This window comes from Delphinapterus leucas, chromosome 11 (assembly GCF_059928025.1).
Source record: "Delphinapterus leucas isolate spDelLeu-1000000601 "Yukka" chromosome 11, BTC_Dleu_Yukka2, whole genome shotgun sequence".
In the NCBI taxonomy this organism is placed as follows: domain Eukaryota; kingdom Metazoa; phylum Chordata; class Mammalia; order Artiodactyla; family Monodontidae; genus Delphinapterus; species Delphinapterus leucas.
The window spans coordinates 97,450,853-97,477,500 of NC_143139.1; the positions used below are offsets into that span (position 1 = coordinate 97,450,853).

The 26,648-nt window shown below is 54.6% G+C and overlaps 1 protein-coding gene across 3 annotated transcripts in view; it reads left to right on the top strand.

Annotated features, from left to right (window-relative positions):
* Positions 1-6,473: 6,473 nt before the first annotated feature.
* The window catches only part of PARVG (parvin gamma), a 22,126-nt gene continuing 1,951 nt past the window's right edge, over positions 6,474-26,648 (top strand). The window contains exons 1-11 of one of the 3 annotated variants that reach the window (XM_022596773.3): positions 6,474-6,645; positions 8,402-8,496; positions 9,992-10,056; positions 11,373-11,475; positions 12,045-12,185; positions 13,015-13,130; positions 14,263-14,318; positions 17,114-17,136; positions 19,218-19,276; positions 19,498-19,566; positions 21,635-21,736. In XM_022596773.3, the coding sequence (XP_022452481.2) occupies positions 8,418-8,496; positions 9,992-10,056; positions 11,373-11,475; positions 12,045-12,185; positions 13,015-13,130; positions 14,263-14,318; positions 17,114-17,136; positions 19,218-19,276; positions 19,498-19,566; positions 21,635-21,736 (813 nt within the window). In that variant the 5' untranslated portion in view covers positions 6,474-6,645; positions 8,402-8,417. The remainder of the gene's footprint in view (positions 6,646-8,401; positions 8,497-9,991; positions 10,057-11,372; positions 11,476-12,044; positions 12,186-13,014; positions 13,131-14,262; positions 14,319-17,113; positions 17,137-19,217; positions 19,277-19,497; positions 19,567-21,634; positions 21,737-26,648) is intronic. The other 2 variants (XM_022596772.3, XM_022596774.3) reach the window with 2 other exon arrangements.

Genomic DNA, 26,648 nt, shown 5'->3' on the forward strand with positions numbered 1-26,648 from the left:
TAAAGAATTCCTATATTTACCCCAATCCCCATAAATGTTAACATTTTACCGTATTTGCTTTATCTTTTCTATCTTCTCGATATAGATCTAGATGCAGGATGTTAACATTTTACCGTATTTGCTTTATCTTTTCTATCTTCTCGATATAGATCTAGATGCAGGTATTTAGGTATAGGTCAGTCTATGTAGATAGAGATCTATGTATCATTTGTCTATCTAGATAATTATCTGTCTTTCCTGAATCTTTGAGAGTAAGTCACATAGGTTATGCCCTTTTATCTCTAAATACTTTGATGTGTGTTTCCTAAAAACAAAAACATTCTCTTACATAATTTTAGTACAAGTGTCATTACCAGGAAGTAACATTGATGCAATAGCGTTATCTAATCTATAGGCCTTAATTCTGTTTTTCCAGTTGTCCCGATAATGTCCTTTTCCCCAAAGAAATGCATTTGGAACAGTTCTTCATTCTCTCTTTACTCTTCGTGACATCGATGCTGAAGAATACAGGCCAGTTATTTTCTAGAATGTCTCTCAGCTTGCATTTGTCTGATGCTTCCCTCATGATTAGATTCGGGTTGTGCGTTTTCGGCAGAAGCTATGTGTCCTTCTCAGCTCCTCTAATCAGGAGACATAACACGTTGATCTATCCCATTTCTTGGGATATTTATTTTGATTACTTAGTTAAGATGATGTTTATCATGTTTGTCTGCTGAAAATGTACCTCTTCTTTCTAATGATCTCATGGGGGAAGGATTTCTATGGTTATAGGGTTAACTTTCCACCAGAAATAATTAGAAAACTGGGCAAAAATGTAGGAGAAAACTATTTCAGACATTAGACCAGAGGCAGGGCAGGTCTATGAACCTTAAGAAAAGGGGCAGACAAATGAGGTAAACCCTACGATTGCCCAGCCTTCCTGCCTGGACGTTATTCCTGGACGGGGCTGCAGGAGTGGGAGCTCAAAGAGAGCCCAGTGGTTTCACTGAATTGAGGAGAGATCAGAGTTTGAGGAGGTCAAGGTTAAAAGCAAACTTTAAAAGTATCAGAGTAATTCACAATTAACTGCCTGCCAGAAAAAATGCCAACAGTGTTTAAAGGAATGCAGCGAAATTCTCCCAACAACGTAAAATCCCTAATGTCTACACTCAGTTTAAAAACTTACTAGAAATACGAGGCAGAAGAATGTGACCCATAACCAGGAGAAGAATTAGTCAATAGAAGCAGATCCAGAAATGACAGAGATGGTGAAGTTAGCATTCTACAAGACAACTGACCTGGGCTCTTTAAAAATATTCATGTCGTGGAAGACCGTTCCAGAGTAAAAGACTCTAAAGAGACGTGACAGCCAAATGCCACCAAGTGGAACCTGTGATCCTGATTGGATCTTGCAGTAAAAAAAATAAACAAAACCCCTGTAAACAGCATAATAGTAATTGGGGAAATTTGAATACGGATGAAAATATTACTATTTCAGTGTTAATTTTCTTGGGTGTCATAACGGTATGTGTCCCGTAGAAGAATATCCCTGTTTCTAGGAGATAAATTGTGAAATATTTAGAGATGACGTGTCACAGCCCCTCCCTGCAATTTATTTTTAAATGGTTCAGAAAAAGTGAAAGAAAAGGCAAACGTAGTAAAATGTTAAAAAAATAGAAGAAGCAACCAAGCCTGTATTGAGATTTTGGGATGTAAGTATCATGTACATGCTTTATACAGTTACGTAAGCATAGCTATGATAGATAACTCTAATATAACTACATAAAGTAACTATAAGTTTCCTATATGAAGTTCAAGTTTAAAAAACTGGTATTGAGAGATAGAATCATTCTGTGAATTGGGGTCTCAAAAACTGAGACATTGCCAGGAAAACATGAACCCAGGAGATGTTCTGCAGGGTGTGTGTATGAGTATGTACACTTTCATGTGCATGTGTGTATGTGTGTATAACTCTGCAAGGAAGGAAGTATGGGTAATTGTTACTGTCCTTTCTGCGGCTGGTCATGGGCTGTAATTATGTTTAGATCTCTTCTACTTTTCACTACAGATTTTTTTTCCCCCTACCTCCCCCCGCCCACCAACCAGGACTTCAGCTGCTCACTGTTTGTTGCCTTGTGGGGGGACCTCAGTCTTCCTTTCCGAGGGTTCTGAGTCTTTCCTCATCCTGTCACTGTGGGGGGCTGTGGGTTGCCATTCATTTTTAGCACATGACATGACAGTTCTAGGAGGCACCCCAGGGACTCTCCTGGGTTCCAGATCCCCTCCTCCATGCCCCTACTGTGTTGCAGTAACCCTACTTCCCCTTAAAATAATCAGGCTTACATCCCCATCCAACATGGTAACCCTCTTTTTTTTTTTACCCGTTGGCCCAGTGGCAATAGGACACACTCATGGCCAGGCTGTGTTCTTCTGGCAAAAGTATTCCCCTCTTGGGTACTAAGCCTCTTAACTGGCACAGGCCAAGGTGCTTTCCCCTTGTTGTCAGGGCTGACCCCGAGGGAAGCTGTAGCCCTGCAGCCTCTACTTCTGGATCCTCCCAGCCATCCCTGGCCACAAGCAACTTTACCTGTTCAGCCAAGACGTGAAACAAAGTCTATCATTTTCTCGATGTCCCATGATGTGACACAGCAGAGATTTGGTAGATGCTTGTGCATCCAGGCTTACTGTCTCTTCTTGAGTGGAGACTACTGTGTAAATGAGCCTGAGTGGGTCCGCTGGAAGATGGAGCCCACGTGGTCAACGGCCAGACCTTTGAATGAGGCCCTTCTGGACAACCTGCCACCAGCTGACCACAGAAGCGTGAGAGAGCCCAGCAGAGGTCACCCAAGCTGTTCCAGATTGGAACTGCCTGGCCAACTCACAGAATCACACGCTAAATAGAACGGCTGTTGTTTTGAGCTACTAAGTTTTGGGGTGGTTTGTTATGCAGCAGAAACTAACTGATACACCCACCCTGCCTTAGATGAACAAAGGCTGCCCCTTGGCCTCTGCCATTTTGAAGTGACCTCAGTTCCACTGAACTTGGGGGGCCCATCTCAATGGCAGCTTCTCCCAGCATCATTCCTGGGCTACCAAGGATGGTCACTGATATGTCCTCTGGGTCTTCTCAGGGGAGATGGCCACATGTGACAAATCCACTCAAATATCCTTCCACATTATACAGGAATATGGCTGTCATCCCATTTTCATTCAGTGGAGGCCAATGCCAAGTCCATTTTCAGTAAGCAACCTGGCAAGTGGGTTAGAACCACTCCCAGCTGGTCCCACTGGTGCCCCGGGATTCAGACTCCCCAGCAAGTGCATCTGTATCAGTGAATGCAGCCCGATCTACAAGTGTGTCTCTTCTTCGCTGGCCCAACACCCTTCCCGTACATGTTTCCCCTTTTTTGCTGACATAAATTAGCAAATGTTTACCATTTTAAAAAAGATATAAACCTCACCCCCCAGGTTTGACTTTGTATCTGCCCTCCAGAACAGACTGGAACTGACTGTTGTTTAAGTCTGGGGGCTGGGAGGGTGACAGGAATGGTGCGTGAGAAGAGTCAGCTTGCCCTGCAAGGTAGACCTCCATGAGATCATTACAAAGTTTCCTGGGAGGGGAGAGCCTCTCCCGTCAGCCATGGGGGCAGGGCTGCTCCTGCTGCCGGGATTCAAGCTTGGGTGCTTGGATTTAACTGCAGGTGACTATTCCATGCTTAGAGTCCCTCTCTTCCCCCAGAGGATGCCCTGCCTTTCACACAGGAAACTTGGCGAGGCTGTGGATTTAGTCTGCAGCACACAGGATTAGATTCTGCATCTGATTTTCAGCTGTATCATCCCTGTAACAGCCCCAAGAGATGGGAATTCTTTTAGGGCCGTTATAAGAACTCCCTGGTACTCTAACTAGAGAGGAGTACCAGGTAACATGGACTGAGGATTTAAAGCCCTGGGACTATTTACTTTTAAGAAACTCTTTGGTATGACAATAAAGAAAAAACCATCCACAGTTCTTGAATAAACAACGCGTATCATATTGTGTATGGAAGCCACAACGCAGTCTGCCGAAGCTAGGGATTTAATAGGTACTTAGCTCTGGGCGATTACAGGTAATCGTTTTGCCACCGTGTGCTTTGACCTACTAGATTTCATTCTCTGACGGTTACTAGGTCCTCACTGTCTTGAAATCAACCAGAACTAGTAACCAATTCCAGATCCCCACCCAGGAGGGTACATTGCCTGCAATTATTTCTGGTAACCAATCCTACGTTAATTGGGATTCAGCTGCAGATAACTGGAACCACTTTCGTTGCTGAAGCAGAAGGGAATATAACACAGGAAATCAGGTGATCACAGAGCCATGGCTGTTTGTGGGAGCAGGCTGCAGAGGGGGTCCTCCAGCAGTGACTCAGAATAATACTGCACGCTGGCCACCACCATGGAGCTCCCGAATGATGGCTGGCTCCAGAGGCACGATCTCGGGGCCAGATATTTTCTCTTCACCTCCCAGATCCACTCGCCACTGTTTTCCACCCTGACCTCATGCATGGACTGTTGCATCAGTGGGCTTTCTGGCCTCTGACTTCCAGTTGGATTTGACCAATGGGTGGCCCTGGCAGGAAAAAGGCATTTGGAGGAGAGTGAGGTCAGGGTATTTATCCCTCTGGCTCTGCCCCTCTGCTGGGCCACGGGGGTTGGCTGCATCCTTTACCAGAAGCCACAGCCCCTAGCCGTGGCCCCTCTTAGCACATGTGTCATTCTCTTCCTGGGCTCTGGAATCCATTCCTGCCTCTGCCCCCTTAGGCTTTGGAACTGGGACAGCTCCTATACTGCTAGCCTCGGGGTGCGGTACCATGTCTTCTGGGTTCCCTAAACCCTGCCCCAGCAGTCCCTTTACTAAATACTCTCCAGTTTCCGCATTTGAGCGTGCCATCTCTTTGCTGCCGGGACCCTGGGCAATGCACCTACTAGAATGCAATCCAGGGCTCAGGAAGCTGCCACCCAAGCATGGGATCCGTAGCCATGCTGTGCCCACTACACCTGCCCCAGCAAAATGGGTGTCCAGGCACATCTCCTTCTCACTGCATTTTGTCACGAATCCCGGTCTCGCGTGGGTGCTTCAGAATGGCAGACTAAACCATGCGCCTCTGTGTCTTCCTCTGTAACGTGGGGATATAAAAGCACCTGCCTCTGAGGCTGGGTTCTAGTAAAATTAAAGCCCTGACAATTATGCTTGCTTCGTCAGTTACTCAACAAATATTCACAGCAACATCAGTAATACCTTTTGTCATCTTCATAACATTTCACGAACAGCCACCCTTTCCTGCTTGCACGCTTCTCATCTGCTCTGCCCCCTTTTCTGCAGGATCTGTCTGCAGAGAAGGGGTGGTTAGCTTCCGGTCACCCAGCACTGTCACCTGTCGCTATGGAAACTCGCGACTTCAGCTTGGCTCATGAAGATTCAAGCTCTAGAGATCAGCTTGAGTCTGCCCCGCTGTCCTGGGATCTCTCCTTCTGGAATTCCTCTAGTCCTTTGCACGTTCCCTCTACCTGGAACATTCTTACCCATCTTCTTCAACTGGCAAGCTCTTATACATCCGTCAAAGCCCACTTCCCCTTTGGAAAGACTTCCTGATTGTAGCCATCAATATTTATCCATTGAGCCCCCTTTGTGCCAGGCGTTTCTCTAGGCACTGGGACAAAGGAAACCTTAACGGGGCTGTGGTAAAGAATCATGAGGGGATCTACTTTTTAGATAAGGCAGCTAGGGAAGGCTTCCTGTAGGAGGAGGCACTTAAGCTGATGATAACAATGCGAACTAAGCCATTTTAGAAGCTGGCATAGGGGCTTCTAGGCAGAGGGCACAGTGAGTGTGAAGACCCCGAAGAAGGAAGTTATGTGGCACTTTCAGGGAATAGAAAGGTTGTCAGTGTGGCTGGGAGGGTGTGAGGGCGGGAGAGGATACGAGATGAGGATGGAGGTGTAGCTGGCGGGTCACATGGGGACCTAGGGGCTGAGCTGGGCAGACTGGATTTCTTTTTTTTTTTTTAACATCTTTGTTGGAGTATAATTGCTTTACAATGGTGTGTCAGTTTCTGCTTTATAACAAAGTGAATCAGTTATGTGGATTTCATTTTAAGAGCTGTTGGACGCCACTGACGGCTTTTGAGTGAGTTGGGATGTGAAGTGGGTCCTCTGGTCGCCTGTGGAGAGCAACTCCTGGGTGGGAGGTGGGGTGTGAGTGGAGCTGGCAACGCGAGTCCAGCTAGTAGAGGCTCCCGCGTGGTCCAGGAGAGAGGCTGGGGGCGGGGAGCTAGAGCTGACAGTCTGCTGATGGTGGGCCTGGGGGAAGCCGACTCCCAGCCTCTGGCCTCAGGAACTGGCTTGGTTTGCGTACCGGGGAGGCGAGAGGGAGAGAAGGAGGTGTGGCTGGGCCCCAGGGGCAGAGCTTTCCGGTGGGGCTGCAGCGGCTTCGCTTTCAGAGCATCAGGCCCTACGGCCCCGGCAAGGAGGAAGCTCCCTGCAGACGCGGCCCAGCAGGCCCGGCAGAAGCCACAGGCCCTGGAGGAAGTGAGCTTCTTGCCCCTGAGGGGCCCCCGCCGACCTAGGGAACCCGGAACCTGTTTGCGCTCCGTGGTCTTCGTTTCCTGGCGTGGAGGAAGCAGCCAGGTGAGTCCTCGCCTCTGGGGCTTTCTGCTCGGCCGCCTGAGCTCACACGGAGGGAGGGCTCCGAGGGGCCTCGTGGAAATGGAGCCCAGAGAGCACAGGCTTAGCTGAGCCGCCACCGGGAGGGAGCCTGCAAGGCAGCCCTCTCGCCACCCAGGCTTAGAGGCGGCCGTCCCTCCCGCCCCAGAGGCCCAGACAGCCAGAAGGGCACTGGCCCACCTCTCGTGTAGCCAGGCCAAGAGTCTCCCTTTCCACCCTGTCATCTCCCCTAAGCTTCATCCGATGTGTTGGGGAGAGAAAGGCAAGCCCCAGTCTCCAGATGAAGAAACAGAGGCCCAGGTCAGGGAAGGGGCTGCCCGGGGCTGCTGATGGCTGGAGGCCGCTCCCAGCTCTGCGTCCACTCAGTTGCCTTTGGCGAGCATCGAGTCCAGCCCCTCCTTGTAAGGAAATATCAGGACCAGAGAGGGGAGGGTATTTGCCCAAAGTCACACAGCCAGAATGAGGAGGTGCCAGCCTGGAACCCAATCCCTCAACCCCCAGGCCAAGTTCTTTCCTCTTCTCTGGCCACACCCTGTGAACCGAATCCCCTCCAAAAGGAAGCTTGGGAATACAGGGGATGGAGTTGGCCCAGTGGCTGTGTTCTCCCCGCTCCCACACTTTAGGGCAGGACGGAGCCAGTGCCCCAGTGTCCCCAGGCTGGCTGCCAGCGTGACAGGGTGGCTACAGCCCTGCGAATGCTTCCGTGTCTCCGCAGCTCTGCGCCCTGCCGCTCCAGCCAGGCCTCCCCGGAGCTGGAGCTGACCACCAGCTTCTGCTGCATGAGGGCCCTGCCCCAAATGTCCGCTTGGGGTTGGGGGTGCTGGGGAAGACCCAGGGGCAGGAGAGAAAGTGGGAGGGCAGGGCCCTCAGCCGAGCAGGAGAGGAAGTGAGTCCAGGGGACCAGGAAGGAGGTTCTGAATCTGCCGGGCCCGGGGGGAGCCTGGCCCCTGCCCCCGGCAAGGACGAAGAAGGGTACCTGTGGGCTCTGGGAATGCTGGCCCTTCCTGGCGAGCAAAGAGATCCCCAAACCACCACGACAGGCCGGGGTGACAAGCCCCGTTGTGGAGAACCTCGCTTAGAATTGGGGCCAGGCAGGGCCAAGCCACCCCCTGAGAGCCCAGCCTGCACCCCAGTCCCGTCCTCTCACTCACAGTCTGCGGTGCCTCTGTGTCACCCCGACTCAGGCGCGGGGCCCAGAGAGGACAGGCCTGCCGTCCCCCAACCCCGCGCCCGCAGGAGCTCCTGGTCTGCAGATGTCACCCATCGGTGTGTTCACCGCAACCAACCATAGCAGCTCCATGCGGCCCGCCCAGATTTCCCCCTGGAGCTCAGCCCGAGGGTCTTCTAGATCCATGAAGCTCTGAGAAGTGGGCTGCTCCCTTGGTCCTACTGCCCAGGGTGGGTGGGCTTCCCGTGTGCTGTAGTGGGGCCATGGGCTGGCCGCCCTGCGGCTGACCAAGGACCCCATCTCCCGGCCAAGCCTTTGCCCAGGTCGAGACCTCAGTCGCTGCCTTTCTCCGCACCTGTGTCCCGCAGGGATCGGCTCCGAGCTTCCCTCTCACCAGGGGCCCCGTCCCTTTGCCCAGGCAGCACGGTGACTTGTCCGTCCAAAGTCAGCTCCCACCCTCTCTCTCCCTGCGCCTCCTGGTCTGGAGGAAACGACACACAGAGCGAGTTTAGAGTGACTCGGAGGGTGATGTCCTGTTTCCTGCGTCCCCAGGGCCGGCAAGGCAGTGATGGAGCCGGAGTCTCTCTACAACCTGCTGCACCTCCCCGGGAGGGTGGACCAAGCGGCCAGGGGGACACTCTCACAAGGTACCGTGCGGGCGGGGGATGGGGGCGGGATCTGCATTGTAAGAACCAAACAAGCCGTGCTGGGTACTGCATTGCTTTGCTAAGTTGTCAGCTGGACAACCGGTTCTGTCCAGCCTCTGCCTCTGCCTCCTGCTTTATACTTGACCCCCTGCTTCTGGAACCTTCCACAGAGCTATCCCTGTCTCCCACATAACCGCACATCTCCAGTCAGGATACTGATTGCTGTGTGAGCCCACTCTGGGCTGGGCCTGTGCTGAGAACTTCTTATACACAGCATCTCACCTATTACTCTGAGGATGGGTGTTTTTACCTCCTTTTTACGGACAAGGAAACTGAGGCACAGGGAGTAACGTAGCAGAGCACCAAGTCCAGGGCCGCGGGGCCGGCTCCGTTAACCGGCGCTCTCGGTTTATAAGTGGTTTCAGGTTGGAAAGCATCATAAGGAAAATTGCAGTTCGGGTGGTGGGGCTTCGTGATTTGAAAAAATATTTATTTTTTGTTTTAGAGTTGGTTTAGAGATACTTAGAATTCTGGCCGGCAGAGCTGGAACATGGTACGATTCCGAGTGGCAAGAAATCTGCTCCAGGGAAGGGCCACAGCCACTCACACGCTTGCTCGCTCTCTCCCCAAGCGTCTGTCAAGGGCCCGCCCTCCTCTCGTCAGAACACACGGGGCTGGGTGGTACACAGAGGTTTTCAGAACGTCTAGACGTCTCCAGCTGGGCCACGTGAACACAGAGGCAAGGCATTTTGTGGATTTGGGCAAGGCTGCCCCACTTGGTGGCTCAGTGTCCCACCCCATCCTTTGGCCCTGACCCTTGTGGGTTCTGAGGTTCTTAAACTTGCAGGAGATGCTGAAACAGGTCTTGGGGCTCATAGGACGAGCCTGGCAGCCTCAGTGTCATGCCCATACGGGGGAGCCAGACAGATGCCGGTGGACTCTGTCCTGGCCCCTTGGAGCCCGGGAATCTGGGCTCATCTGAGCCGTGGCTCCTTCTTATATATGTGAGTAGAGTTGCCAGGTAAAACAGAGGATGCCCAGTTAAATGTGAATTCCAGATAGACAAGAAATAGTTTCCGACTTTAAGTATGTTCCCAAAATACAGATGCTGCAGTGTCTGAGGATGAGCTGGTGTTCATGAGGGAAATGTGGGGGGGAAGGGCATTGGGGGGAGGCTGGAAGAGCATGGGCAAAGGAAGAGAGGTACAGAAGATGAGGTGTGTCCGGGGAATCAATCTCTTTGGATGTTTGGTGCTCAGGGTGTGTGTGTGTGTGTGTCTGTGTGTTTATGACGGCATGTGTCTGTGTGTGTGTGTGCATGTGTCTGTGCATCTGTGCGTGTGGACGTGTGTGTGAGTGAACTTGTACGCACGTGTGTGTGCATGTGTGTGTGTGCGTGTGAAGCAGCGCGACCGACTTCCTCTTGTGGTCTAGGTGCCAGCTCTGGGGGCGGCCTGCAGGGTCCCCAGGCACCTATGCTCATCTCTGCTTCCAGGAGAAAAGAAGAAGTTCCTGCCACCCACTTCCAGGAAGGATCCCAAACTTGAAGAACTGCAAAAGGTGTGGCATCCTTCTCTGACCCTCTTTCTCTAGAGGAGTCTTTTTGCTCCCTGGGGTGGGGACCGCAGCCCGCCCCCTCCCCTCCTCGCCCTCAGGCTGGTGGGTGGCGATCCCGCCGGCCCCTGGGGGACGTGCTGAGCGGCTGCGTGAAGGGATACTTATTGAGCGCCGACCGTGCGCCTTTACGTGCATGATCCCAGCACACTTCACGGCAGCGGAGAGGGATCTGTGCCACCTGCATCCCAGGGAGAGATAGTGAGGCTCGGAGAAGTGACCTGGCCTGTGGGGGACACATAGCTGGCCAGCGACAGAGCTGGGATTTGACCCAGGTTGTTGGCCCCCAATCTCGTGCTCCTTCTCTGGCTCAGCTGCCCAGGGCAGAGGACAGCTGGCGATGTGGGCAGGTATAGGCATGCATCACCCACTTCTTGGTACTCTTCTCGGCTGTAGGACCAGCTGGACACAGGCTTGGGACCTCCACTTTCCTCTGCCCTACTTCTGTAGTCTCCGTGGGGCCTTTCTGTTGCCTCCTCCAAGGAGGCCTCCTGGCCTGCACCACATTTGACCCCCTAGAGGATTTGTGGCCCATTCTCCATCCTTTTCTTCTTCCCTCCCATTCTGTCCATCCCCCCATCTCCTTTTCCCTCTGCTGCGCCCTGGGACACAGAGGAAAACCTGGCGGCGCGCTGACACTTCATCTTAGTCTGGGTTCCTCCAGAAGCTGATCCTGAACTAAAGATTCAGGTGCAAATATTGAGTTGGGAGGTAATCGCAGGAGACAAGGAAGGGGAGCAGGGACGTAAGACAGGTGGGAAGGAGACACCCAGGGTGGGTGATGGAGCAGGTGATGGTTGTCGGAGCTCAAGCCGGCTGGGAACCTTTGGGAGCCAGTATGGAACGGGCACCTTGGAGTCTTCCTGCTGGGGCAGAGGAGCTGGGGTGTTTATCCACCAAGTCCCGTGTAGCTCGGGCTGCTCCCTTAAAGGGATGGGGGGCTGCTTCTCTGCACTTCTGACTTCCAGGGACAGCCCTCGGCCTTTGCTGCAGTTTGCGGGAGGGGGTGGGACACCAGCGCCCATGTATTACCAAAACCTTACACAGAACAAACAATAGCCCGTAGTGGTCAGGTCTTCGGGAGCCCGGAGCAGGCCCCTGACTCAGCCTGGGAGATCAGGGCAGGCTTCCCAGAGGAGGTGATGCTTTTCCTGGCCTTGAAGGACGGGTAGGAGTTGGCTGGTGGGAGGAGGGCAGAGCTGAGCCTGGTGAGAGGCCGGGTGAGGAGTGGCCCCGGGCCAGCTGTCACTCGGGGCCCACAGGTGCTGATGGAGTGGATCAATGCTGAGCTTCTGCCCGAGCACATCGTGGTCCGCAGCCTGGAGGAGGATATTTTCGACGGACTCATCCTGCACCACCTTTTCCGTAAGTGGCTGCTTCCAAAGCTGGGCAGTCCCGGAGGGCTGGGTGGTCCCGACTCCCCTTGGGCCAGCCTGGGGCCTGCCCAGTGCCCTCTGCGGTGCCCTTGGCAGATTGGCTGCAGGACAGTCCCATGAGCTACGGCTTCCTGAGCCCTTGCCACGGAGCAGGTGCAGTTAATCCGCAGAACAACTCTGTCCTGTGACTATGCCCGTTTTACAGACCAGGAAACTGAGCTCTGGGAGGCCTGGTACCTTGTCCAAGGTCTCACCGTGAAGAAAGTAGGGGAGCCAGGGGTCTCGGCTTTAACCACTGGGTCACCCTGCCCCACAGGAATGAGGAACGCGTTGATGTGTGGAAGGCTGGGGGTGGGGGGCACAGGAATGGTCAACGTGAGGTCGGCCCGGGGCCGAGCTCACCCCATCATGCAGCCTGCGTGGCCCATGAGGAAGGGCAGCACCCTGCCTCCCTGGAGGAAGCAGACTAGCTGTGGGTCCCCCGCAGGGGCCCCAACTGTCCCCCCGGCCAGCTGTTCCCACCCTCTCTCTCCCTCTTACTCCTTCCCCTGCCCTCAGAGAAGCTGACTGGAGTCAAGCTGGACGTGGAGGAAATCGCCTTGACCGCGGCTAGCCAGAGACACAAGCTCGCCGTGGTCCTGGAGGCCGCCGGCCAGAGCCTGCAGGTGGAGGAGCCGCAGGCCCGGTGGAGCGTGGAGAGTGCGTGGGGCTGGTGTCAGGGAGGGTGGGGGGGCAGAGCCCCAGCCTTCTACTCGGGCTGTGGGGGGTGCTGCCTTGAAGCACAGAACAAGGGTGATAAAGCGCAGCCTTGTCCATAACGCGGCCACTGCTTACTGCGTTCCGAGCATCACACACGCGCCCTCATCTACCTCGTCAGAGGGGCACTAACCGTCCTGCTTCATTAATTTAGCTAAGTTGCATCTGCAGTGCCTGCTCATAAGAAATGAGAGTGTGCAAAGCCCCACCCCGTTGACCATTTGGTATGATTTCCTGCCATTCCAACCTCTACATCTTCCCCATTTTCCAGATGAGAAAACCGAGGCCAAGAGACACTGAATAGCTTCACCAAGGTCGGGTGGTGAGGATGTAACAGTTTTCAAACCCGGTTTTTGTTGGGTCCCCTGCCACTACCTTCGCCACTGCAAGTCTCACATTCAATAATTGATGTTTGTAATGTTGGCCCCGAATCAGGTCGAATTCAGCTTAAATCTAACAATTTGTTCACCCAGGGCCCTGCTGTAGGACATCTAGCTGTTTAAACAGCACTGCAGTGAACATCTGTGTGTTAAAATCCCCGTCCACAGGGTAGATTGTGCCCTTGGGCTGTACTTGCAGAAGAGGGATGACTGGGGCAAAGTGTGACTCTTTTTAGGTTCCAAGTGTAGGTCTCCGGACCTCTGCTCTCCTGAAGGCTGGACACAGAGCTCCTTGGCCTGTAGAGGGTGGTTGTGACGATAAGGAACCCACCACCTGGCCCCAGGTTTGGTCGTCCCCCAGGGCTCTGACCTTGTGCCCCCTCCCCTCCCAGGCATCTACAACAAGGACCTGCTGGCCACCCTGCATCTCCTCGTGGCCCTGGCCAAGTGCTTCCAGCCGGACCTGTCCCTCCCGACCAATGTCAAGGTGGAGGTGATCATCATGGAGGTAAGGCTCAGGGTGCCGGAGGATGCCTGCCTGCTGGCTGAACATCTCGGGGCCGTATCGCCACACCCTGGATGGGGGCCTGCTGCACGGGGCGGGGGCTGAACTGGGGTGAGTTCCAGGGAGCCATGAGAAACACCAGATCCCACCAGGACAGCAGTGGGGGGTTGGGCTGGAGCTGTGGGCGGGAGGTACTGAGGCCAGTGAGGCCACGAGGAGGTCTGTGTGGGCCGGCCAGCCCCACTTACTCAGCAGACGGCACCTACCTGAGGCATCACGGAGGTCCTGGCTGACGGCAACCACATGGGCCATAAGTGACCATCTGTTCACGGCCTTTCTGGAGTCTTCACACCACTGGGCCACAGCCACTGCCCTCTCACCGTGATGGTCTCATTCCTCGACAGATGGCTGTGATGAAGGTTCCAGGGACCTTTCTGGGTTTCTCCACCCACGGGGTGCTCCCTGTCTAGCACGTGCAGGACTTCTGCTGTAGCTGATGCCCCGGGAGTCCATGCCTTCTCTCTCAGACAGACCCCGGGCACCAGAAACAGGCCCCACCTGCTTCCGCTCTCCGCTCTCCCCTCCCCCAGCCCCTGGGTACCTGGGGAGCAGCCGGCTTCCCTTTAACCCACCCGACAGAACACCCTGAGTCCAGCCAAACTCAGGAGAATGCTCTCTTACTTGCTCAAAACAGTTGACTTGAATTCTCCACTGAGCAGTGTCATGGCTTTGTCTACACGTATGTAAATCAGAGGTGACTTCATTCCTTCATGCATTCACCCACTCATTCATTCACTCACTCATTCATTCATTCACCCACTCATTCATTTGTTATTCAGATGAACACGGGTCCATTGATACCCTGTGAGCCAGTCACTGGGCAGACTTTGGGGATACCTGGGGAACGAGGCAGACGCGGTCCCCATCCTCGCGGGGCTCAAGGCCTGTGGGAAGAGGGACAATTAAGCTGGCCCCAGTGGTGAGGGCTGCCCAGGAGGCCCCCTTGAGGAGTGGATGAGGCAGAGTAAACTGGGTCCCTTGGGGCTGCTTTGGCCACTACAGTCGCCTCTGGTGGCAGGCGTGGTCCTAGAATTTTCTGTGGTTCCCCCTTTCCGTCCCCTTTTCTCTTTCCTAGAGCACCAAGAGTGGCCTGAAATCGGAGATGTCGGTGGAGCAACTCACTGAGTGCGGGTGAGGGAGGGACCAGGGGCGGAGCCTGGGGCCGGGGGCGGGGCAGACCTGCCTGACCTTCTTGGGAGGGGCCCTCACTCTGCCCACCGCTCTAATTGCTGCGGGGCCTGCATTGGCCCTCACAGGGCTCACCCTCCACCCTCCGCAAAGCCCGGCAACACAGGAAGAGCTGGGGGCAGAAAGGGCTCTGGCCCTCGGTCATGAGGTCACACTGCAGGCACTGGGGGCCAGGAGGGACCCGGAAACTGGGGTGTCTGGACCCCAACCCCAGGCTGGTTTCCTAACACCCGGAGCCGGGTGCTGCCAGGAAGCCTTACCTTCATCGGTGGCGGGAAGATTCTGCAGCTGGGCATGAAACTTACAACCGGTGCCAGGAGGCAAGGACACAGAGGGCTCACTCATACCACCAGCGCTTAGTGAGCACCTACTGTGTACGGGGTGGGGCTGGGACCTGGAGTGCCCGGGTCAGCCAGCTGTCGGCCTTTCGCCTGTCCTCGCACGCAGGACACCAGAGGTCGATCAGCCAATGAGCTCTCCCCTCTGCCTCGACACCCACCTGCACAGCATGTGCTTCATGGCAGAGCTGGAAACACTCACATCGGGACGAGGGCCGGGCACGTGCGCTCTGCAACAAGAGAGCCGCAGAGTCCTGGGGTCTGGGAGAAGCAGGGGGTCCCATTAGGCGTCTCTGAACTGCAGGCCGCAGTTCAACCTTTAGAAGGGCCTTAGCAGTGCGGGACCAGGCTGGCCTATGGACTAAACTCCTGACTGCCTGGGTGGTAAAGGAAACCATACATGTACCTCGTATCCCCGACCCAAGCCCTCCAGCACCCCAGCTGCGTTGTCTCTCCAGGGAGACATGGCCGTCTTGCATTCCTGGACTCCCTTTCGTTGGAGATTGTAACTGGCCTCAGCCAAGGGTCCCTCCCTCCTGCCACCTGTAGGCTCACACTTCCGGGCACCTGCCCAGGTCCCTGCCCCGTTCCCTGGGTGGGAGCCCAGCCCTGCTGCAGGCCCCTGGGATGCTTGTTCTGCCCTGTGAATTGTAGAATCTTGACTGGGTACAGGCAGAATGTTTCTCATCTTTGCAAAGTTGCAAGAGCTGCGGACGGGCCCTGGCTCTCCCTGCCGGGAGGTATTTCTCCAGACCCTGCCACACGTGGCTGGCTGGCATCCCCACTTCGCAGCCCACCTCGGTCTGGGCCAAAGGTCTTTCCTGTTTTGGTCTGAGAGTGGGCTCCTTTTGAAGGAAAGTTGTGGATTCTCCTTTCCGGTCTAACACTTACTGAAGGCCTACTGTGTGCAGGGCACTGGGCTGTTTCAGCTCCCTTAACCCATTTTATCCTCAGCAACCCCAGCTGGGTGAGTTCAGTTCTCTTCTGCTCACAGGCTGGGCAGCCAGCCCCACCTGGACTGAAATCCCAGATCAGCCATGTCTGAGCTGTGTTCCCTTGGGCAAGTCACTCCCCCTCTCTGAGCTTCTTCACGCCTCTGATAAAGGGGGACCCGTGCCTACTTGTTGGGGCTGCTGTGAGAGTTATAGGTGATGTAGGTGAGGGGACCTTCCCCCTCCTGTACGCCCCCAGCCCTGAGGTCCTTCCGGTCTACGGCTCCTGGGTGTTCACTGCGGATGGGGTGGGGGGAAGGGCTCAAAACTCTGCCAGTCGATGACGGTAAGGTCTGTGGTCCAGGCGGTGAGCCGAGCATGGCCAAGGGCGGAGGAAGCAGACCGCTGCTTGTCCCTCCTGCCAGCGGGGCCCGTGCACTCGTCGGCCCATTTACCCTCCCAAGGTCACCCTGGGAGGAGGGCTTGTCCCCCCCTCGAACCACCACAGCCCCACCCCGACTCTGGGAGGCTAAATGACCTCCCTGTCACCCAGCCGCTGAGCGGCTCTGCACGGGGCCCTGTCAAGGCTGAAGCTTCAGGCTCCGTGTTTGGGGAACTTGAGAGGGAGGGTGCAGTTAGCGGTCACGGGCGCTGCACCCCTTCTCCCTTCATAGCCCTAAAATCACCCTTCTCAGCCTCTGATGAGCTCGGAAATGTCTGTGAGGGCAGCACAGGGACGTGTGCCCCTCCTGGCAGCTGCCCCCGTGCTGAGCCCTGGGTCTCAGGCTGCCCTTTCCACCCCCCAGGGCCACGGACAGAGGGGCCGCCCGGCTCTCCAGGGAGAGTTCGGCCTACTTGGGGCCCAGAACCTTGCTTCTAGGAGGTGTGCTGGGGCGGAGAATTTAGCAACAAAGTCAAAGAAAAACCACTCAAAAACAATAAAAAGGGAGTGAAAGAAGCCAGACACTAGAGAGTACATACGATTTCATTCCATAGACGAACAGACAAAATGAAAGGCCGACAAGACAGATCAGAGCAGTGGTAACCTTTGTGGGGTGTAATGGGATGGGGGGGCACATTGGGGGTGCTAGGAAAGTTCTGTGCCTTGTTGGGGGTGGTGATTACACACACGTGTGCATGTGTAAACATGCACCAGCTCTAAAGTTAGGATGTGTGTGTTTTTATTGTGTGTGTAATATGCCCCCCGCAAACTAAAACAGCAACCACGAAAAGGACACAATCCAGACACTTCTAGGTGTGGGAGCCTCAGGGTAAGGTTTGAACCTCGTTTGCCATTTGCTTTTCACGAGGGCCCTGCCTGCTTACAGAGCTGCCAGGAGAAAGCAGCTGTCCAGTTTCTTTGTCAGCCTTCCCACTGCCGGGTCTTGTCATATGAAGAGATTACAGGTTTGAGGATGGTTTTTTAACCATGTGTTTCCTTTTTTCCCCCCTACGATTTTCCCTGTAGCACAGACAAGGACCAACCTTCGAGTGAGTACTTTCCTAATTTAGGGAATCTTTTCCTGCTGGATACGTGTGGAGACAAACGTGTCATGATGACAGGTTGATCATTGGGTGTGCTCACGGTTCCTTTGTGGTCCGCTGTGTGTATCTCGAGCCCTCTTGTCCGTTTGTCCCTCCTTCTGTCTGTCCGTCCATGGATCTGGCTGCTCCTTCTTAGGATACCGCTCATATGGGTAGAGAGATTTATAATTCCCATCAGCAGCAACTATGGAGTGTTCAGTGTGTGGGCTCTGGAGCCAGGCAACCTGGGTTCAAACACGAATTCCCCCATTTATTAGCCACGTGAACTTGGGCAAGTGTCTGAACCGGTCTGTGCCTCAGTTTCCTCATCTGTAAAATGGGATTAATAATGGCACCCACCTCTTAGAACGGTGGTGAGGGGGAAGAGATACCTTGTGAATGTGCTTAGCACAGAGTAAGTGCTTAATAGTGATTGTTCACTAATTTAGCTGCTACTTTTGTGACAGAGCTCTTCACCAATCAAGTGATTAACCCAGCCTTCCTTCTTCATTCATTCATTCCTTAGTCAGTCTGCCTGGCCAGTTGGTCATCCATCCATCCTTATACCAATCCATCTATCCATCCATATACCAATCCATTCATCTATTCATCCGTACATTCACCCACCCATCCATCCATCCATCCATCCATCCATCCATCCATCTACCAACCCATCCATTCATCTTCACATTATTTTTCCTCCTTGAACCTTACCCACTTGGGACAAAGAGCTGTATGGGCAAGGGATTCTCACCTGCCGAGGAGGAAATAGTGACCTGCGAGGGGCTTCTGAGAACAGGGGCTGAGAAAGGTTGAGTGGGGAAAGGGAGGAGAGGGGAGGCACGAGGGAGGCTGGTCGGATGGCTGTGTGTGCGTGTGTGGAGGGGCAGCCGGAGGACACGGGTTGCCCGGGGAGCAGTGTTTGTTAGGGGGCTGCATGAGGCTGAGTCACACAGTGAGGGTCAGGGCCATGGAAAAGGGCTTCCTTAAAACCATTTCTAGCACGTCCATCCTGTTCTGGCCTGTGACATCCGCGTGCACATTGGCCTCTGAATTCCTGGCTCCTTCAGGGACACAATTTCACTGACCACAGGCCAAGGGGTCTGGGAGGGACCACAGGTGTTTCCACCATGTTTATTGGTTTATGGGGCATTTTAACGTGCATGATGCTATCTGGTGCTACTTTTCCCCCTTCACGAATGAGGGAACTGAGGCCCAGAGAGGGGAAGTGACTCGTTCAGAGTCACACAGCAGCTATTGGCAGAATCAAGAGGGAAATTCTTCTACTCGGTTTGGGTATTCAGTGCCTGTGGAGCACTCTCCCCAGGGGAAGGTGAAGAGCTGAATAGCTGAGAAAAGTAGGAATGCAGCTTGTGGGAAAAGGACATTAGTCTGAGGACTTGGCACCTCTGAGGCTGGACCCGTGGCCGGAGCTGCTAAGGTGCAGCTCCATGGGCATGACTCAGCTACTGAGGGCGCTGGTCTTTTGTGCACTGCAGCAAAGTTCAGACTCTCTGGGAGCGCTGGGCGCCCTTATTCTGCCGATCCACAAACGCTGCGGAGGGGACCGCAGGGCCAAGAGTCAGTGCGGGGCTGGTCCCTGCTCAGCCACCTATGGCCGTTCCCGTGGGCTTGTGGGTGGAGCAGGGAACCAGCAGGAGGCAGGGCAGGTTCCCAGAGGAAGGGATGGTGTCCGCGGCAGGAAAGGTGACCATTTATTTAAGTCCTACTCTGTGCCCAGCCACCATCACAAGTGTGTTATCTGCCCCCAGACTGGATGTTTACAGTCATCCCACCTAGTGGTTATTATCAGCCGTACTTTACGGAGGAGGAAAACAAGGCACAGAGAGGGCAGGCGATTCTCTCCAGGCCACACAGCCAGGGGAGCAGTGACTCTGACCCAGACCTGTTCTTTAATTCAAGAACCATGAGATAAAACTACATCTCCCTCGAGACTGGTTATTCTGAGAAACTTTGGTGGAAAAAAGTCCCTGTTTGGCCCAAAGATAATAGCATCGTAATGAGGTGTTTAATGGATCTGTCTGCAGAGGACGTCTTTGATGAATTATTTAAGCTGGCTCCGGAGAAAGTGAACGCTGTGAAAGAGGTAAGAGAGGTCAAAGTTCCAAGAGTACCTCCTGCCACCCGCCCACCCACCGCCCACCCGCCTTGAGTCTGGGGGTGGGGGTGGGGCAAAGGGAAAGGAATCAGGTCCTCACTCTGCACCTGCTGTGCGCCGGGTGCCGCGCGGGGGTCTTTTTGTGACCCCAAGTGGGAAGATCGCAAACCCGAGCTGGGGACCTGGGGCCTTTGTTCTTCCCTGGGTAGGCCATAGTGAACTTCGTCAACCAGAAGCTGGACCGCCTGGGCCTGTCTGTGCAGAATCTGGACACCCAGGTAGGGACTCAACTGCAGGGTCTGGGGCAGGGAAGGGGCATGGGGAGGGGGTTCCACAGGGCACTGGGAGCCTGGGCCCATCCTATGTGGCCTGGCGTGTGTCACCTCTTGGAACCTTGGGGTCCTCCTCTCCAATGGGGATGTTGCCGGTAGGCGGTATTGCCAATCAGGGGCACGACGGGGATCCTGTGAAGTGGGGATCTCGGGGTTTGTCTACGCTGTTATTACTTTTCATTGTAAAATAACCACTTTTCAGCTTTTTTCAAAATTAATCTTGGTCTATCCAACCCCAAGACTCAAAGCACGTGAGGTTCCCCTAACTGCATTCTCTCGCAGCGTTTATCAGGTTGTGCTGTGTGCCAGGAGGGGTTGTAGGTGCCGACACAGCCCCGTGTCTGCGGACTCCCTGAGTTGCCCAGCCCACTGTTCTGGGGCAGGAACAGAGTCTTAGGAGGTCAGCCTTCCCCAGTGGGTCGTGGCCTCCCACGAGGATTCTGTGCCCTGTGGTTTCCCTCAACACAGTGGGGCGCAGAGAAGCTGTGAAGCTAATTGCCGGCGCAGGGCCTTCAGGGCAGCAATGGAGCCTGCTGCACCCTGGGCGCATTAACTGGGCGTGGTGGTGCAGGGGTCGGGCCACGTGGGTTTTGCTCACACAGCATGACTGGGGGCAGGTGGTGAGGTCAGGTCTGGTCACTGGAGCTGCTGATGTCTCAGGCACAGCCTGACATTAGCCAGCGGGGAACGGGGTAGATATACCCCTGTGCCTGGTAGCTAAAGCCGATACAGCCCTCACCATGTGCCCGGCCCGGAGCAAAGTGCTTTGCGTACATTAACTCACTGACTCCTCCCAACAAACTCTTCAGGTGGGAACTGATACTATCCCACTTTACAGATGAGGACATTAAGCCCAGGGAGGTTAATTAACTTGTCCAAGGTCACACAGTGATTAACTGGTGGACCTGGGATTTGAACCCAGGTTGCTGAGGCCAGAGTTTGTGCTCCATCACCACCTCGCACGGCGGCCACGTGAGAAGTCTGTGTGTGACGTGGTGTGGTGACACTGCAGGGTGGAGATAGCAGATGGGCACGTGTTGCTCCTGGGCTCTGAGGACACCTCCTCCACCTTAGCTGTGTGGCTTTGGACCTGGACTTCTCTCAACCTCAGGCTCCTCTTTTTTTAAAATGGGTGCAGGGATACCAACCTCAGAGAACTGTGAGTAAGAAATGAGATGATGAGCATCCAGGTGTTTTGTGTATTACCTGACGCACTGTCTATGGGTAATAAACAATACATTTGTGGTTTTATTGTATTTTATGTGGGAATAAACAAGATGATTTCTTAGGGTTACATTCTACCCGTTTCATCTTTATCTCTCCCTTGGTAAAATAATGACATTTGCAGAATAATGGCACATGTGAGGATGGTATTTCGACTGCTGGATAAAAGGGGATATTAAAGTCCCTGGTATTTTGGTGGTATTACCAGGGAATATGCCAAACTAATAGCATCAGAACAGACCTAATATGAGGAAATTCCATTAAGGTCTTCGCGTGGTGGCTTTTCCTCCGACATTCAATCTTGTGTTTTGTGTCTTTGAAGAGATTGAATACGATTATATTAGCATATGATGTGCTGGTGCTAGGGTGACAGCTTTATCTCTGAACATACAGACAAAGCAGACCAATACAAATGTGGCAGCCAGCAAAATGAGCCCGGTGTGCTGTTCCCTGCCTTTTCCTGATGGAATTATTTTACACTTAACTCTGTTTTCGCCTGGGCTTCTGTAGCTCATGGAACAGTATGTGGTTTAAAAAATGATTTGAAGCTATTTTACAGAAAATGTGAAGATAGCTCATTTTATTGAGCACATGCTCTGTGCTAGGCAACCAATAACTGCTTTATACCTGCTGCTGTTTACAACAACTCTGTGAGGTCAGGGTGTCGTCCCCGTTTCTCAAAAAGGAACCTGAGGCTCAGAGAGCTTGTGTGACTTCCGTAGGGTCACACAGCCTGTAAAAGGCAGAGGGGATCCTCCAGGCTATCTGCCTCCCATTCCCTCCTTTGTAGTTTGCAGATGGAGTCATCTTACTCTTGCTGATTGGACAACTGGAAGGCTTCTTCCTGCACTTGAAGGAATTCTATCTCACTCCCAAATCTCCTGCGGAAATGGTAAGTTTTCCAAAGATTTTCCTCAGGGGTCTACCTCTAGGTAGACAGATCTAGGGAATTGGCATGATCAGTCATTATTTATTCACTTCCAGGTGAAGTAAGGGTGATGGGAAACTTTGTTTGTCCATACGTCTGCCCATCCATCCACCAGCCTCACCCATAGACCCTCACACCTATCCACTGACTTATTCATTCACTCATCCACGCAATTCATCCACCCATTCACCTGCCTGCACATCCATCCATCCATCCACCTGCCCATCCATCCATCCATCCATCCACCCATCCACCTGCCCATCCATCCATCCATCCGTCCATCCATCTATCCACCCATCCATCAATCCATCCATCCATCCACCTGCCCATCCACCCATCCATCCGTCCATCCATCTATCCACCCATCCATCCACCTGCCCATCCATCATCCACCCATCCATCCATCCACCCATCCATCCACCTGCCCATCCATCCATCCATCCACCCATCCATCCACCTGCCCATCCATCCATCTATCCATCCATCCATCCATCTATCCATCCATCCACCCATCCATCCACCTGCCCATCCATCCATGCATCCACCTGCCCATCCATCCATCCATCCACCCACCCATCCACCTGCCCATCCATCCATGCATCCACCTACCCATCCACCCACCCATCCACCTGCCCATCTATCTATCCATCCATCCATCCATCCATCCATCCATGCATCCACCTGCTCATCCATCCATCCACCTGATCATCTATCCATCCATCCATCCATCCATCCATCCACGCATCCACCTGCTCATCCATCCATCCATCTACCTGACCATCTATCCTTCCATCCATCCATCCATCCACCTGCCCATCCATCCATCTACCTGTCTGCCCACCCATTCACCCATGCACCGGATCCATCATTTTCTGAGGTCCTCTTGGCATCAGGCCCCGTGGGCCATAAAGACAATCCAACACAGCTCCTGCTTTTGAGGACCGCTCACTCTCCACCCGCTGGACTCTCAGTGATGTATGGTATTCTAGGGCTGTGATGAAGTGCCTTGGCTCATGGTGGGTGGGCCGGTGCAGGACCTGAAAGAAAGCGTGGCTAGCAGGATCTGCAGCAGTCAGGAGAGGCCTTGCGTGAGAGGTGGCCATGAAATTGTCTAGGGCTTGGTTCGCAGCGTTAACTAGGGAGGGCACCCCCAGGGGAAGGGAACAGAGTCAGCCAAGGCTCGGATGTGGCAGGGCTTCTGGCCTTGTGGGGGTCAGGAGTTCCCATGTGGACCCTGGAGTCTGGGGGGCTGATTGGGAGATGGCTGCATTAGTCCAGGCGGAGGGCTCTGGTCTCTGCCTGCACCTCAGGCTTTTTGCCCCTAAAATGTGCTCACAGCCCCTGCCCTGCCACCCCTCAGACCACAGGGGTATGTGGTCCCTGGTCCCCCAGACCCGCCCAGGACCCCGGGTGGCCAGCTTCTCTCTGTCTGCACCAGGGTCCCAGGGACGGCTCAGCGGCAACCCAGGGTAGGAGGGCACCCTTTCACCCCTCCACAGAGAGGGGACACCAGGCAGGGCTGGGTGCTGGTTCCCAGTGCCAGCCTTGGGGAGTTTCTGGGAAAAGGAAAGATTTTGGTCCCCTTTGATGTGCCCATGGCCCTGGGGCTGGTTCAAACCTCAAGGCCTGCCTGGGGTTGGGGGGTGAGCCTATACACCCTTGACCCTGGTCCAGTTCCAGTTTCGATCTCTGCCTGGCCCCCACATATCCGCAGCCCTGTCTGTCCCTGCTTCTGGCCGCAAGCCTGACCTACTCGGTCCCCTGCCGAATGTTCCAGGCCCGCCTTCCCAGCCTGCCTGACCCCCAGCCGCAGCCTCACTGCCCGCCTTTGCTCCTTACTCGGCCTGGGCCTCTGGCATCTCCAGACCTTCCCCAGGGATGGGCTGGGCGTCAGGCCATCTAGGCTGGGGTCACTGGGGCGGTCCAGCTCTGTACCACGTGCTTCTCGTCCTCCTGCTGGGACTGGCAGTGAGCCTGGCGTGGTTTTTTCACGGCAACCGCAGGGACACAGAGACAAAGCAGAACACACAAGGTGCAGGCTCAGACCTGGGGTGCTGTCACTTCCTCTTCATCCTCTTGGCCAGAGGAGGCCCTGCGGCCTTGGTGCGGAGGCGGGAGAGCCCTGTGCTGTGTGGTGCAGAGACGATGCAGAACTGGGCCCGGGGAGGCGCTTGCCTCCCTGGATGAACTTGCTAATTCCTCCCCACATCGGGCCTCTGAGTAGGAACTATTCCCCATCCCCATTTTGCTCTGGGGAAACTGAGTTCAGAGAGAGCTGGTCAGGAGCACACCACTAGTTAGGGCCGAGGTCAGACTGGCATCCAGGCTCGTCCGTCTCCAAAGTGAGAGCCGCCTCCTTGCGTCCTTCCGGGGGAGCCAGGGGGAGCCCCATGGGAGATGGGGGCGGGGTGGTGGGCCCAGAAAAAGGCTCGCCTGGAGCTGCGGGGACGGGGGGCTTAGGTGGGTCAGAGTGAGGCTGAGACCGTGGCACTGACCTTCATCCACAAGGCAGGAGGCCCATGTGTGGTAAGGGTGGGAGGATGGAGACGGGCAGGTCACACGCGGGCCCCCTGGGGACGAGGGGCTCAGAGCAGCACAGGGGTCCCCTCTCTGTTACTCAGGTGTTGGGGATGTCACACCTGAGTAATGGGATGTCAAGGTGTGATCACTATTTGCTCACCTCCAACCCCTAGTTAGTTACAAGCCAGGGACAAACGTCCCAACTTCCAAGGCCCCTGTGTGCAGGCAGCCTGCCAACTCCACCGGCTTCAGGACCGGCTTCAGGACCGGCTTCCAAAGATGAGCCACAATCTATGTGGAGGAAAAGAAGCAGTCTCTCAGCTCAGACCCCAAGGATGCGTTTGTATGGACTATTGTAGGAAACCTCAGCCATAGGAATGTGTAATAAAAATGCCGAGGAAGTCATTAGCAGAAGAGCGCAGGAACAGCGGCCTTTCCGAGGAATTGTTTTCTCTGCAGCGTGACCTCTGGCCATTGAATTGCTCCTTATCAGACCTTCTTTGCTGACGGCTTCTACGTGAGGTTGCCGTTCCCTGAGGGAAGAGGCGTCGGGGGTGGAGGAGAGAGGCGGTCATTTTCTCTGCAGAAATGAAAGCACGGGGCCAAGAATCTCTGGCTTCCTCCTACATGCAATTACTTCTCCCCGGGACGATTTGAATGCATCCTTCTGGGTCGTAACCTTCTCTCAACTCCATACTTTCATTATCTCAAACTGTGCGCGGAAGAAAAATGATGCTTTGGGTGGAGCGTGGTGGGATCAGGCTGGAGCCTGGGGCAGCTGCTCCTGGTCAGACTGGGCATCACCGAGGAGTGTGACCCAAGAAACAAGTGCGATCACCGCCCTAGTTGATGGCAGCAATTCTCACATTCCACGAGGGCAGGCAGTGGGTCTGGGTTTGCCCCTGTTGCGTGGCCAGCGCATAGTAGATGCTCAATAATTTTTATTTATTTATTTATTTTTTGCGGTACGTGGGCCTCTCACTGTTGTGGCCTCTCCCGTTGAGGAGCACAGCCTCCGGACGCGCAGGCTCAGCGGCCGTGGCTCACGGGCCCAGCCGCTCAGTGGCACGTGGGATCTTCCTGGACCGGGGCATGAACCCGCATCCCCTGCATCGGCAGGCGGATTCTCAACCACTGCGCCACCAAGGAAGCCCAATAAATATTTTTTAAATAAGTGAAGGAAGTCTTTCCAAGACACTGGTCCTGTGAGCTGCTATGTGACAAATGGATCCTATGGTCAAGTCACCTGGGAAAACATGCACAGTCTTGAAGGCTCATGACACACCAAAACATATTCAAGGCTCTGAGAAGTCCTGCAGTGGGGGATTTCCATATAACTTTGTCGAAGCCAACGTTTCCCAAAGCTGTTTGGCTTTCTGCACCCTGGACCACGCTGTGGGGATGCGGGCTTAGAGGGTGAGCGCATCAAAGGCAGGGCTACGAGGCGGGGGAACCCAGCCCGGGTGTCTCGTTCTCACTCTGACATTTACGTTCTGTGTGCCCTGTCAGTAGTGTTCATGATGAGAAAGAATAATAGCAACAGTTGTAACCCTCATTTTCCAGTCGGGGGAAGACTTGGGGACAAAGCACGGGACGAGCAGTGGAGGTCTTAGCCCCTCACTCTGAGGTTTGCTTCCACCTGGTCTGGACATCCCCAGGGGTGTGTCTCACCTGCTTGGGAGCATTGGCACCTGTGACAACCTTGGTTTCTTCTTCTTGACGGGCTCTAGAGGGGCCAGCCCTGCTGGGCCGGTGACCCAGCCTCTGCCACTCTCTCTCTTGCATGTTGGACCCAGCTCAGTGCCTCTGTCCATCTGATGTTCCATCAACTCTCCCCCGTGGAGAAGGACCCTGCTCACTGCCTTCCAGATCCCCGTGGTCCCCGCACGGCCACCAGCTGCCACGGAGGACTCTGGCCCCTTGCCCGGGATGCGGCAGGAGTCCTTGGCGTGGGCGGAACATGCTCCCCCTGACCCTGCCCTGTGCCCTCGGACCAGGACTGCGACCTGCCCCTTTCCCTCTCAGACAGAGTTCTTTCTCAGGGGCTTCAGGCCCTCCTACACGCCTCACTTCCCAACCCTTGTAGGAGCCCGGACAGCTGGAATTTGCAGGGAAGCCCTGGCTCTGCCTTTATTATTCCACGTTCAAGTCTTGCCTTGTGGTTCCAATCCTGTGTCCACCATCACACTTGGATCTACACGGCAGCTTGGAAAGGCCTCTGGAAGATGCACTATTCCCCTTGTACAGATGAGGGGACAAAGGCCCAGGCAGGACATGTGCCTTGTCTGACCTGTGACTTGTGACCTAGTGGGGCGGGTGCACAGACATCTAACCCAGACCTGCCCAGACCCACCAG